This window comes from Theobroma umbraticum, unplaced genomic scaffold, assembly GCF_002168275.2.
Source record: "Theobroma umbraticum cultivar Fairchild unplaced genomic scaffold, ASM216827v3 scaffold_228.0, whole genome shotgun sequence".
Taxonomy (NCBI): domain Eukaryota; kingdom Viridiplantae; phylum Streptophyta; class Magnoliopsida; order Malvales; family Malvaceae; genus Theobroma; species Theobroma umbraticum.
In genome coordinates, this window is record NW_018397274.1 from 13011 (window position 1) to 26543 (window position 13533).

Here is a 13533-nt window from a genome sequence, read left to right on the forward strand (position 1 = left end):
CTTACCTGTAATCTGCAGTACTTTGCAAATTCTATATCTCGGCTCTTATTGCCTGTTGATGGTGCTCATGCTGCTTCTTGTGAAGAAATGGCCACAGCAATGTCTAGTGCAGAGGGTGCTGCTTATAAAGGGCTTCAGCAATGCATTGAAACTGTGATGGCCGAGGTCAGTTACTTGCTTCCAGTCTTTTCTAATGGTTTGATTCTTCTGGACAATAGCATGGGGGATAATTATCGGATATGGGTATTTTCAATTTTTTTCTAATTTTTCCTTATATTTGGAGGGGTTGGACCTCCATACCCATGTCTGTTGGATGTGTTCAACTTCAAGGAAAACGAAGTATTGAAGCAGTGTAGCTCTATACGGTGCCTAAAGATTTGAGTCTCATTATGTTTCTTTATTATCGTTAAATTCTTCTTTTCCCAACCCATTAAGTGGTGCTTATTTATTCAACTCTATTTTTTTTTTGCCAAGCTTATAGACGTTACTTGTTTATTTGCTCTCTTTAGATTTCTTAATTATCAGTGATTATATATTGGTGAAACTTCTGTACAGGTTGAACGGCTATTATCAGCTGAACAAAAGGCAACAGATTACCGCTCACCTGATGATGGAATGGCTCCTGATCATCGTCCCACAAATGCTTGCACAAGGTTTGTCCTTCCAGTCACCTTTTGTGGGGTCATTTGAAACCGTATTGATGTGAAGTTGATTGGTTTGGAAACATTAGAAATGATCCAAGTCCTTTTCCTATACTATTTTGCACTTGGTCATAGCTTCACTTATGTTACTTTTATGTTGTTTACTTGTTAATCAAAATAATACATTCAGTTTCAATGTTTCCTGATACAGTTGCTCTCTTCTTTAATAATGCTGCTGCTGTTGAAACAAAATATTTGATTTATTTTTCTTCTTTTCCTTGTATAGAGTTGTTGCTTATCTTTCTCGGGTCCTTGAGGCTGCATTCACAGCGCTAGAGGGTCTTAACAAACAAGCATTCCTGACTGAACTGGTATGATTCTTATCATTTTATATCCCTCGTTTATTTATGTACATGGTTCCAAGACTTTTGAGTCTACTAAATTGCTCTATGTACAAACAAGCATGTTTGCATAGTATAGGCAAGAAATCCATGCATTTATAAAATTTGGTGGTTTTATAGTTTATCTGATAAGAGGATGCTTTCACATTAAGAAATTTCTTCAGCCAATTTCACACAAACTCAATGTCTCCTCATTCACCTATCCATTTCGAAACAGTTTGTTAAGCAATGGTTCCCTTGATAATTTTCAACAATTTTTGTTTTTGGGTATGTGATATTATTTCCTTTTTTTCTTTTATTATTTTTCCTATTTCCCTATATACTGTTTTGATAAGTGATTATACCGTATTTTGAAAGGGGAAATTGCTGATCCTGTGTCTTTTCAGGGAAACCGCTTGCACAAAGGGCTACTTATTCATTGGCAGAAGTTCACTTTTAATCCTAGGTATTTTGACTTGCTCTAATGTCTCAATTGACTGTTATGTTGTTGAACAGTGAAATAGCAACAGTAATATGTATGGTTGTGACTTGTTTCTGATCGAGGGAGGGCCTCTAATACAGTTGGTCTCATGTATACTGCAGAAAAACTTGTAGAACCTGTAGTACATTAACTATGTTTGCCTGTGTCATTTGAATCTATTATGCACTGATTTGCAGTGGAGGACTACGCCTGAAGCGTGATATAACTGAGTATGGAGAATTTGTGCGTAGTTTTAATGCTCCTTCTGTTGATGAGAAATTTGAACTCCTTGGCATGTAAGTTATTGAATTCATAAAGTCACTGGGCCTCTATTTTCTCATTTGAACCACTATTTTACTGATGAACTGCTGGTCTCCAGCTTGGCCAATGTCTTCATTGTTGCTCCTGAAAGTCTCTCCACTTTGTTTGAGGGTACCCCTAGCATCCGGAAAGATGCACAAAGGTATTGTTCATATTATTGATCTTGTTTTATGCCCGTTATACTCTATGATTGATGCGTATTTTTCTGCAGCGCATTAGGATCAGATGCAAGTCTTGTTAAACATTTGCACTCAAATGCATCATGAGAAACCTTAACTAAGTAATGAATAGTACTTAAATAAGGCTCCATTTGGTTTATACTTTCATTCTTTTGTTGTTTGCTTATTTTGCAGAACATAAACAGAAAGAACAAAGCAAAAAATTAGGGGTCTCTTTGGTAACCAGAAATTAACTTGCTGGGAAAAACTATTATTTGTGAAAAACATTTTACTGGAAAACTTAATAATTTTTGTTTGGACAAACTGAGGAATATATTTTCTGTTGTTTGGATCACTTTTAAAGAATATTTTCCATTACCCATCTTCAAATATTTTCCACAATGACACCATAAAAATATCGACATTCATAAATTATGCAAGACATCCAAACATTTTTTTCAACATTAAAAATATTATATATAAATAAAAAATAACTAAAAACATATACAAAAATTTATCTTATATAATAAAAGCATCTTACATATATAATAATTAAAATCATTCTACAAATATTCATCTTACATAATAAAAGCTTCCTAAATATTTAATAAAAATCATCCTACCTAAGGCAACAAAAACTTGTCTCCAGGACCAAAATACACCCACTGAACATTATCATTTTTTCACCAAACAATTTGCCATCCTCAACTCAAAAGTCATATTTTCAATAATAGTTTAACAAAAAATGTACAAATATTATTTTCAATTGTATGTAGAATTCTTGGGTTCTGGCTAGATGTGCAATTAAAAAAATAACAAAAGACGTAATCATTTACCTACTATAAAAAATAGATAATATTAAAACTCCACTTCAAGAAGATATAATATGTTTTTCAGTTGATTTTGCACATCCCAATTTGCTTCATTTTCTTGTCAAATAGCATGTTCATGTCTTGCGTAGCGAAGTCCCATATTGTGGATTTACAGTAGCACCAAGAATGGTAAAAAACTGGGATTTAAGAACAGCATCGTGTTCTTGCTCTTTCTTTTTCTTGCCCATAAAAACACCAATTAGATCACGAGAAAGTGAAGAATATTTTTTTTTAAAATGATCTTCATCCTTGACCGCAATGCAAAACAAAAAATAGATAACACAAAAACAGAACCGTTTTCACACAGGAACTCAGCTCATCTCTCACCCACCAAAAAAGTTAGCCATCATTAACAAAATCAGTTATATTGGCAGTGCAATTAGTGAAAATGTGGAACGGTACTTCCCATATTCTTTTACCTAAATATGAAAGGAACATTCAAGAGAAAGGGTGTCTTTTTTTTTCCATTGATTTGTACCTTGTTCATATGGATCAGTGGATCTATGTTTGTGTTTGCTTGTTCTAATGTGAATTTAGATATTGGTGCTCGTTGGGTTATTCTCCATTGTGGTTGCTAATTTTGATTTGAGTCCCAATTCAGGTTTATTCAGCTTAGGGAGGACTACAAGAGCGCAAAACTTGCATCAAGACTTAGCTCTTTATGGTCAAGTTCTAGTTGATCTAGAGGTGGCGTGCTGATATGCTGTATAGTTTCCTGGACGTTATTTCAAGCATTTCCTTGTGGCTAACGCCTAGAGTGCCAAGTTTGGAGGCACAAATACCAAGTTAAAAGCTGGCGGTGAGGATAATAAGCTCATTGTTGAACTAAAAATTGACATCAGATTTTTTTTTTCTACCATATGTTTGTATTTTTTGATATGGCTTTCATTTTACAAAGATTATTTTAATTTTCTCTTTGAATTTTCAATAAGCAAAGATCCAATGTCCCGGTTTGTCAGTAAATGGTAACCGTTGATTGGTGGATGACAACATTTAAGGCTTAATCTCGGAACATTTTTGCCCTGAACTTGAAACGTAAGAATACATATAGCATGTATGCGGTTGATTTGAAATTGATTCTTAATGAGATGAAGCTTATTTTGAGGGGTATTTCTATTATTACATTTAGGGCTCTAAATGTGCTGTAAGAAAGTCTATTTGGCGTGGTTTTGTATAAGACGGGCTATGGATCATATGCTACCTAAAATCGGACCATTAAAAATTGTCTTCGTTGTAAAAGGAGTCTGGATTCTTTTGTATTCGGACAATTATATTTACGTTGAAATTTGGATTTCAAAGGGGCAATTTAGAGAGAAATTAAAGGTGGAATTTATTATTGAATTTTTTAAATTTTTTAGATTTTTAATTTGATTGAATTAAAAGTACATATTCTGAGTTGGACATTAGAACAAATTTGGTGTCCAATACTAAAATATAATATATTCTCTTTAAATCTTAGATACCCTACTCCTAAATTATTACCAGAAACTATTTTGGACCAGTACACCAACTTTGGAGATCAACAAAATCTTGAGTTATATGTAATTTTTAAAAACTCATTATTATTATTTTTTTAAAGAGAAAAGAAGATAAAATGAAAAAAGAGAACTTGTAGTATAAAAACCCAAATTGAAAAGAAAGAAAAAAACAGGAGATAATTTTAAAATGCATGAAAGTTTTCTTCCCCAACATGCTAAAATAATTGGTATAAATGCTTGATTTGACTTACTAACATATCTTTTTCCTTAATATTAATAAAACATTTGTCTGGAATTTATATTATCACATAGAATAGGTAAAGTAATTCAGAAGTAGGTAGTCAAGTGTTTTCACTTGAAGCAGCGAAAATAGACCGGAAGTAAAAAAGTTACTTCACCGCAAGGAGGAAATGAAAGTAACCGTAAAACAAGTAGTACCATTCTTGAATCAATTTTTCATTGTAAATAGTAAAAATATAATTAGGAATAATTTTTAAAATTAATTAAGAGTAATTTTTAAAAATCATACATAAGACCTTGGCTCTCTTATCGTAAACAAAAAAATTAAATGGGTGACTTTTCTAAATTTTAAATAATAAAAAATGAGCCAAAGAAAAAGTTCATGGAATAAGTATGCCTTGCGAAAGGAATAACAAAGGATTATAATTATGAAAACCTTATTGCATCTATTCTTAAATTGTTCCTAGTCGATGCTTTATCAAGATAAGACAATGATAAAACCAAGAGACTGACACATGTTATGTTTCTTACTTAAAAGTAAGCAATGGATTTTATAGATTGAAGTATGGCATACTTAAGCAAACATGTAAGTGCTTGTTAAATGAACAAAGTCATTGAACATAACCCAACATGAGATTACATTTGATAGTTCACTGAAATGGAAATATATTCTTATGTGTCAAGTTCACTAATGATCCTTAGACTTGAGATCATCAAACTATCTTAGTTGAGTTATACTTTGATATTATCATATGTAGTCTTAGCCAAGGATGCACAATGAAGTGAATATGTGGCAAAGCATAAAGGACATGAAGATAAATGAATGTCAATAAAAGGGATTTCCCTTTTCTTCTTGGCATGCTTTAACTCTAAAAATCCTTAGCCAAAGTAGAATGAGGATTCCGGAAAAGAGGTTTTCAAATTTCATTAAGTAGTGGAGCACAGCTTCAAAAGCTAAAATGATAAAAACATATATAAAGTAGACATCTGAACCATCCTTTACCTTATCAGAATATTGTCTTGATTTCACTTATGAGTCACACAACTAAAATGCAAATTCAACCCTTTCCTAAATTTGTTGCTAAATATGTGCATTATTGTCTACACGAAAATACATCCAAGATCAATCACTTGCATAGTAGTCAAATTAAACTAAGTACACTAAATTAATCAAACAAAAGCAATAAAAACCTCAACATCAATACTTAACATACCAACGATTGCTATGAATAAAGTTAAAAGCTTTTGTGAACTAAAATCCACTCAACATTTCAATTTGACAAGGAAAGAATTGCTTTGTGTATTTTTCATTGATAATTATATCACAACTATTAAGAACACCTTTATTCCACTTTCCATTACATAGAGAGTCCTCATATTTAACTTAAATACGCATAAACTTTCAGCCTTGAATTCACTCTTATATGTTTAGCAATATCCTAACACTACATAATACACCATATAAAGCTAAAAAGCATAAGACCAACACAGCATTTAAAAGTCAATCTTTAAAAAAATAAAAACTCTCTAAAAAGAAGAAAATAACAAAATCAAAAAAGAGAGCAACATATTCAATAAGTATACAGAAATTCTTACGAACATCAATGCAAATAAAAAAAATTAAATAAACTGCCATGGCAGCCCGTCAGGAGGCTGCCACCTCTCTGCTGCCTAGAGCCACTCCCGGCTCTCTCTCCAACTTAGCCTAAAAGGCAAGATTATCCCCTCCCCTACTGTCCAAAAGATGGCCAATCGGATTCTATAAGCACCTCAAATCACAGTAGAAAGGGGGAACCAACAAAATTTTGAAACCAAATCTGAAAATCGTCCCATAACCATACAACCCCAAAATCCAGAAAAATCTTGCAAGTCATACCACAATTGCAGAAAACCGATGCTTCCAAAAAACCAAAAAAAAATAGAGATACCTATAACCCGAAAAAATAAAAACAAAAGGCCCTAGATCTAACAGCAAGAAACCATAAAAGCATCTTTGAAAACAAACCAAAAAGAGAGCCAAAGGCTCAAAGGCCTAGCCGAAGGTCAAGGCCTGTGAATACAACAACCACTAACAAAGGAGGTCAAGGCTCAAAGGCCTAGCCGAAGGTCAAGTCCAAATTATTGTAACCCAATGAAATTGATTAAAATTATAAACCAATGAAATTATAAATATATAAATATATTAAATTAAAAGAAAAAGAAAGAAAGGGGAAAAGGAAAACAATATACATGAATGGAGGACAGATCCAATTTGGAACGCTGAATTAGAAGAAGAATAGAGCCCTAATCTTGCTTATCGTTTCACTCAATTTAATGGAAAACAATAAAAAAATCTCTGAAAATCAAAATTAAACAAAAAAGATGGTGATGAGAGCATGGTTTTACCTTCCAAAGCAGCGAAACTCGTGAGAGAGAGGGGACCGGACCAAACAGGAAGCTCGTGAGAGATAAAGGAAGACGGCTGTTAAGGGCGAAGAAAGAGAGGAAAGGTACGGAGCGAGCGGCGCCGGTGAAGGCCAAAAAGGAGGGCTGAAATGATAGTTCAGAGAGAAAAGAGGGAAAAGAAGACGGCTGCGACGGGCCACGAGAGAGAAGAAGAATAAGAAAAAGGAAGGCGGAAATGGAAATGGAAATGGAAAAGGAAAAAGAGTGGCGAAGAACTGTGGAAGACAAGCGCAACCGGTAACGCCGGTTGATGTAGAAAAGAGGAAGAAATTTGGGTTTGGCTTTATGATTGCCATCTTATCCTGGTACTAAATATAGACAAATTTATCTTGAGCCAAGCCGGTTTAGAATTTACTGACCGGTTTTAGCCAGATGGGAAAGCTGATATAAATCTTGTGTTTTGCGTTTTTGGTCATTTCCTTGGTATTCAGCGATTATTGAAATTTCTTTTTTGTGATTTTTATGATTTGTAGTCTCAAACTTTCTGAAATATTTTAAGATGAAAATAACCCGTGAACCCTATTACTCATTTCAAGTTGCTTTACTACTATTCGTATGAAGTGATTATTTCACGTAAAGTAGTTCTTCCCTTATTCTAATTGTTTTGTATGAAGTATAATTTCACTTATTCTAATTGTTTTGCTTAAAGTAAAATTTTATTTGTAATGATTGTTTTTTTATTCTTTATACAATGTTACACAATAAAATAATTTTTTAATAAATAAATATTAACCAAAATCAATTATGTACATAATATTTCTTCAAAGAGAGCTTTGAACGTTTACCATTGACTAGATAGTCACGGCTTGCAATCCAAACCAGGGCGCAGTCATCAGTATAGCATGGTTTGTTGAACCATATGGCAAAGCAAGAAGCGTTCTAGCCAATGGGGTGAAACCCAAGTTCCATCTGATGAAGTTAAAACATGCTGTTTAGTTTCCGTTGACAGTGATAAGCCGTCACCTAGATTATCCGAGGATGAAGATGAAAACCAACAGCAACGGATCAAAGATAAAAAGAGTATGAGAAGGGGCCTGGCGTATCCGAGTAAAAGTAAATTCCACCCACCCAAGGTTACCTAAATTAGTCAAGGTTGACAAGCAAATTGATCTACGATCCACTTTTATCAAGAAACCAGGATTTAAACAAAAAGGATGCTTAAACGCGAAAAGGGGTAGCCGCTATTTTTTGTCAAATTTTTTGAAACAAGGATGCGAGTGACATCGATGGAACGAATTACAGGTACCGGCCATTTTAGAATATGATGGCAAACGGAAGCCGTCGCCCTACCCCACATATTAAAACCGCTTATCGATTACATTATCACCGTATTTAATAAGATTCCAATTTGGTTTCTCCTTTACTATATATACTATAGGGTATCTGGAATATAATTATTGCGTTGCATCCTCAAACTGAACTAGTTCAGAGCAAAGCGGAGAGGTCGGCCAGTGAGAGTAAGAGAAGAAAAGAAATCAAGTTAAAAACTAAATCTAAGCCGAAAGAAAAAAAGAATAAAACGAAAAAAAGAAAGTGGAGCTGTGGAGGCAACTGCGACCTTTGTGGCCTAAAATCTAAAGCAAAGCCCATTTCTGCCCCATACTGTATATAACCAAGAAACTGATTATTTATTTTACATGCTCAACTTTTTTCCAATACATATCTTTATAACTGCAAAATTTTTTACCCAAAAGAAAAAAAAAACTAGAAGCAAAGTCTAAACCTTGCCTGACTTAACACCCCTTTATGTTCTCACCATCTTTACCAAAAATAGGAACAACATACCACTGGTTCAACTTTCTGAATGAATCACATATATGATGCTGAAACTTCAGCGTTTCTCAGCATTAAATGATCCACTTTTTTATTATTGAAATAATATTAAAAGTATCATTCCCAAGAGAAAACCTCTCTTAACGGTGGGAAAACAAATCATCTCCAAACACTAGATAAATTTCTGTTTTTTTCGTATGTGCTAATTTGGAACAGCAGGCAGTTACAAGCATGGTTGAGAGATATAAGTGTTCGGCTAGCAGTGCGAAGTGTTTTACTTACCATGGTTGAACTTACAAGGTTACAAGCTCCCAATCCTCCTTGGACATATCAAGAAATTCAACAACACCATCTTCAAACATGACCTGCAACAATATACATGGACTCACATATGAGCATGATATGTTATAAGAAAAAAAAAAGACAAGAATTTCTTACAGAGTGCTTATTCGAATACTTGTCAAATCGTTTAATAATCCCAAAGGACCTGGAAAATTTGAGTCAGGAGAATGAAATATAAAACAATATGTATAAACAGATACTATCAGGATCAGGACCTATGACACTTAACTACAGAAAAAGAAGCAAGAAATGAAAAACAATTATATGCAACACAAGCAATTCAGCCAGAATACTTCATGATACAGTCAAAGAAGCAATCTACAACTCTATTACTACCAGAGAGGAGCAAATCAAAGACGGTTTGAGTTTTGTTTTTAATCAACACACTGCACTAACAAGACGCTATATCAAAATCTTGAAGAACTAGTCCAGGTATTTTAGAACCCTAACAAAATCCCTTGTGCATGTTACATGAAGAACAATGTTGAACAAAAACATAGGAAATCCAATTGATAATGCCATGAGTAAATAATTAATATAACTAACCAAACATAGGGGGGGGGGGAGGGGAATGTTAACTTTTACTGTAAGAAAAAAACCAAAAGTACCGTAAATAAAAAGAGAAGAGTGAGGGCAAAAACATCCAATAAGAATCAACCAACCAAAAATCTTCAAATATACAAGTTGCAAATATTTGACTTTCATTACTGTATCATCATTTATTCATTTTGATAACCCTAAACCAGTGAGGAACTACTTTCCTAAGAAAAAAAATTGAGAACACACTGCAGATGCTTCATACATTTGCTGCCCACAAGCATTTAAAATACCTAAATCTAACTCGAGATAAAAAACAGTAAAATGAAAGCCCTAGAAAAAAGAAATCTTTCATAAGTACCTGTCATTTATCGAACGAGATATTTTTATCACTTCACCAATGCACCATCGAGAGTGTATCTGTCGTCGATTATGAGCATGCCGAGAACTTCCTGAAATTAAGTTCCAGCTTCAAACATTTGATCCACTTGAATTTACACATTTACTATAAAAACAAAATAAAGGACAATTAACTTACCAACAGGCAAACCTCCATTCTGGTTTACCTAATAAACAAAAATTGAACAATTAGTTCAAGTTTTCACCAAAATCTACAATATACTTATCATAGAGAAAAAAGTAAGAAAGAAATCATGTTGCAGAAATGTTGAGTGGTAATTGAATATCACAGAGTTTGTACATGCTTATAGCATGGACATGAAAAGCAATAAATAACAAAGATATTATGGAGGGAGGGAGGGAAGGAGTGAACAGATAAGCGAAGCGAAAAAACCTTCCAAGTTCATTTTGGGAATGCAGAGCTCTGGCTCAACTATCAATTTATCAACTTATAGAAACTCCAGGAAATGATACTGCCATTGTTAAAAGAGAAATATATACCAACTTTTTGAAAAATTTAAGACAATTAAATAGCCTGAGCCAGACTCCAATCCTGAACTAGAATTATGGAATGGACTTTAAACTAAATAATTCAAACAGCCTCTTATTACATACATCTTTTCCAGATAGCACAGCCTTCAATTTTGGAGAGGACACTGCCACCTGGCATGCTACTAGCTTTAATGCAGCATCTGATGACATCTTTGGCTTGCTAGGTTTGACCCCCAGCTTTTGCCTGCAGCCAGCCGCACCACAGTGACAATCTTGATCTGCACCAAATTGAACAAACCTGCTAAATTTGTTAGATTGTACTAAGGATACAAGTTTTAAAGGAACCAACCAGTGGCTTCAGCATTTCATATGGCAAAGGCTCAATTGAAAACATCAGTTTTTATTACAAACAAAACATGCCACAAACATAATTTTTTGCATATATTACAAAGTCACACTAGTACTCATACTGATAGTCATAGGTCAGATGCTCGCCCTTTTTTATGTCCCGCATCGCAAATATGCCAATCCTTGTTTCACCATCAATAATCCTAAGAAAGGTATAATAAACAAAAATATGTAAGATAAGTATATCAGTTAATATTAACACAAGAACAATAACAAGGGTAGGTAGAGAACCATTTCTGCATCTCAGTATTGGGGCAGCAACTATGGTTTATATATCTGGATTTGTTCCCCTTGTATGTGGCATCAATTACCATATCACGATTGATTTCACATAAGTAGAAGTTGGTTTCTCCACGATGCTTCATGTTCCAAAGCCTCTCCTCACATGTTTTGTCGTCAATAACTACATTGAGAAAAGATTATTCGAAATTTTGCAAGCATATCAAAAAGGATGCTACAGAGAATAGGGAGATCAACTTCAGTTGAGAGGGCAACAGTTATGTACCTTCCCCCACATATTCTATTACAAACTCTCCATGCTTAATATCTTCATCTGCCACAATGCCCGCCCCACATTTCTCGGTCTACAAGTATTGCCTTGTTTAACTTCACATTTCAAGCATACATACAACTAAAAACCACGAAAAGTGAATGGTATCTAACAAAATGCACAATTTGTCTTTTGGAACATGGACACAATAAAGAGACAACTTCCGAAACACTTATAAAAAACAAAAAGAATAATCTACAATAGCAGGATCCAAAATGAGGAAAATGAGGTCAACAGAATCTTTTCAGAAGAATAATCAAATTTACAGGGCAGGGGATCAACTTTCTTAACTGAATTGCTCTTTTGTCTATATTTCTACAGATACTAAAGGGTTTCAACACTTGCAATAAAGAAAAGTCTGTTACTCCCATTAGACAACAGGAAGGATGTTGGTCCGAAGAAGACTTGAACATAATACAGATTTACTCAGGATAATATATAAAGAAGTTAAACAACTCTACCTGAACTAATTTCATTTTCTTGACAGGTTGATGTTGGAATGGCTTGTTGAGGCATGAGCTCCCACAGCTGCAGCCAGAGGAGCAACTAGACAATAGCATCCTGCATGAAGCAATAAAATCACATACACAACTCCATACTGCATGTATAGAGTGAGCACATATGCCAAAATAGAATGCATAACAAATTACCAAATGGCATGTTATGCCTCTACCTACATGACATTCTGTTTGATTTGGCAACTTCAATTAGTTTATCTAAAGCTCCAATAAGCACAACAATGGATAACAATGACATCATATTTTTTGCACTGTTATTCTTAACAGAAGTTTGAGACAAGTTTATTGAGGTGCTAAACAGCTACAATCATACAAAAACATATACTAGTTAAACCAAATACCAGCCATTCAGATGCCAACTTTATAGTCAAATAAAACAAGATGATCACTATCAAATAATAACATGTTCAGAAAACAGCTCAAAAATTTACTGTTATTAGTTAGGTAACTCAAAGTCGAAATTAAATTAGACTTAATTGCAAAGAAGTTTTGAACTTCAATGTTTTAATTGAAAGAGTTCAATCAAATTAAAGCAATTTTAATAATAGCATAAATGTTACTTAAACCTACAAGGGTTAAGAGTTGCCCACAAATATATTGCTTGTGCTACATATGAGAATAACACAACACACTTGACAGGCAAGCAAGATAAGAAAAGAGAGAAAACAGCATTCGGCCTATACCCAAAACCCTGGATTTCGGCACCCTACTCCAAACTCTATGAATTGACAACTTCTTGCCCTCCTTTTCTTTGAGCTTTGGAACTCCCTTGGGAAGTGTGAAAACCAAATAGCCTTTCACCCTAGCTAGCACTAGTTAATGTTTGCAAGGCATCCTTGTGGATCACCATTGGAGGCTAGAAAATTGAACAGCTAATGTTTGCAACAACACAAGCTTGGTCCAAATAAGATTATGATACTCAAGGTATTGTGACCTAGTAATTTTTGACATTAAAGGTTCAAAGGTATAACAATCTTCTTCCTCTTAGTTAGGATTTTCTATCTTAAACAACCAAAGATTGATCTCGCTAATGAGAAGTTTTAAATTTTTGTCACATTTTGTAATATTGAATACATAACTTTCTTAACACTTCTAATAATAATTTTTTTGCAGCAGTTATCATGTACTGACTTAGTATTTGGGCCCAATTATAACATACCATTCAAGGCTCAAAAGTAAACTCACTTCAATAAATTTAGGATAAATCAAAGTAATATGTGAGCAACCCAAAAAAGAATTAAACTTATTCACACTCTAAAATCTAATAATTCATCATATATAATGTAGACCAACTGTGAATAGGGATCAATCAAGATGAATCTTACCCACAGTGGCAATCTCTACCACACACAGAAGAACCTGGTGATGAAGTGCAAGAACAGAAAATGCCATCATCCTCAAGACGCCTTTTAATCTTCTTTGTGAGGTATATATCTTAATTTGTTAAACCAACAAAATAAAAAAATACAGACAGAAACACTCGAGGCAAATCAAATCT

General features: G+C 33.9%; 2 protein-coding genes across 8 annotated transcripts in view; one reads left to right on the plus strand and one right to left on the minus strand.

The window, feature by feature from the left end:
- SEC10 (exocyst complex component sec10) overlaps positions 1–3816 on the plus strand; it is a 9747-nt gene extending 5931 nt beyond the window's left edge. Inside the window, exons 18-24 of the mRNA XM_021442537.2 lie at positions 19–165; positions 556–653; positions 928–1012; positions 1429–1487; positions 1700–1798; positions 1882–1965; positions 3455–3816. Of these exons, the coding sequence (XP_021298212.1) occupies positions 19–165; positions 556–653; positions 928–1012; positions 1429–1487; positions 1700–1798; positions 1882–1965; positions 3455–3533 (651 nt within the window). The 3' untranslated portion in view covers positions 3534–3816. The remainder of the gene's footprint in view (positions 1–18; positions 166–555; positions 654–927; positions 1013–1428; positions 1488–1699; positions 1799–1881; positions 1966–3454) is intronic.
- Positions 3817–8834: 5018 nt separating this feature from the next.
- Positions 8835–13527, minus strand: LOC110427173 (histone-lysine N-methyltransferase ASHH3-like). 7 transcript variants are annotated; one of them, XR_016352040.1, is made up of 10 exons: positions 13361–13527; positions 11979–12078; positions 11473–11551; positions 11199–11370; positions 11030–11110; positions 10683–10857; positions 10207–10234; positions 10030–10116; positions 9228–9276; positions 8835–9154 (listed from the first exon to the last, which is right to left on the minus strand). XR_016352040.1 is itself a non-coding variant. In XM_089785447.1 (10 exons), the coding sequence occupies exons 2-10, from the start codon at positions 12075–12077 to the stop codon at positions 9083–9085; spliced, it is 801 nt and encodes a 266-aa protein (XP_089641573.1). In that variant the 5' UTR covers position 12078; positions 13361–13527; the 3' UTR covers positions 8835–9082. The 7 variants fall into 7 exon arrangements, 6 of the variants coding, with proteins under 6 accessions (XP_089641573.1, XP_021298292.2, XP_089641577.1 ...); XM_089785447.1 differs by having other exon boundaries at positions 10030–10120; positions 10683–10837; positions 11055–11110; XM_021442617.2 differs by having other exon boundaries at positions 10030–10120.
- Between the last annotated feature and the right edge of the window lie 6 nt (positions 13528–13533).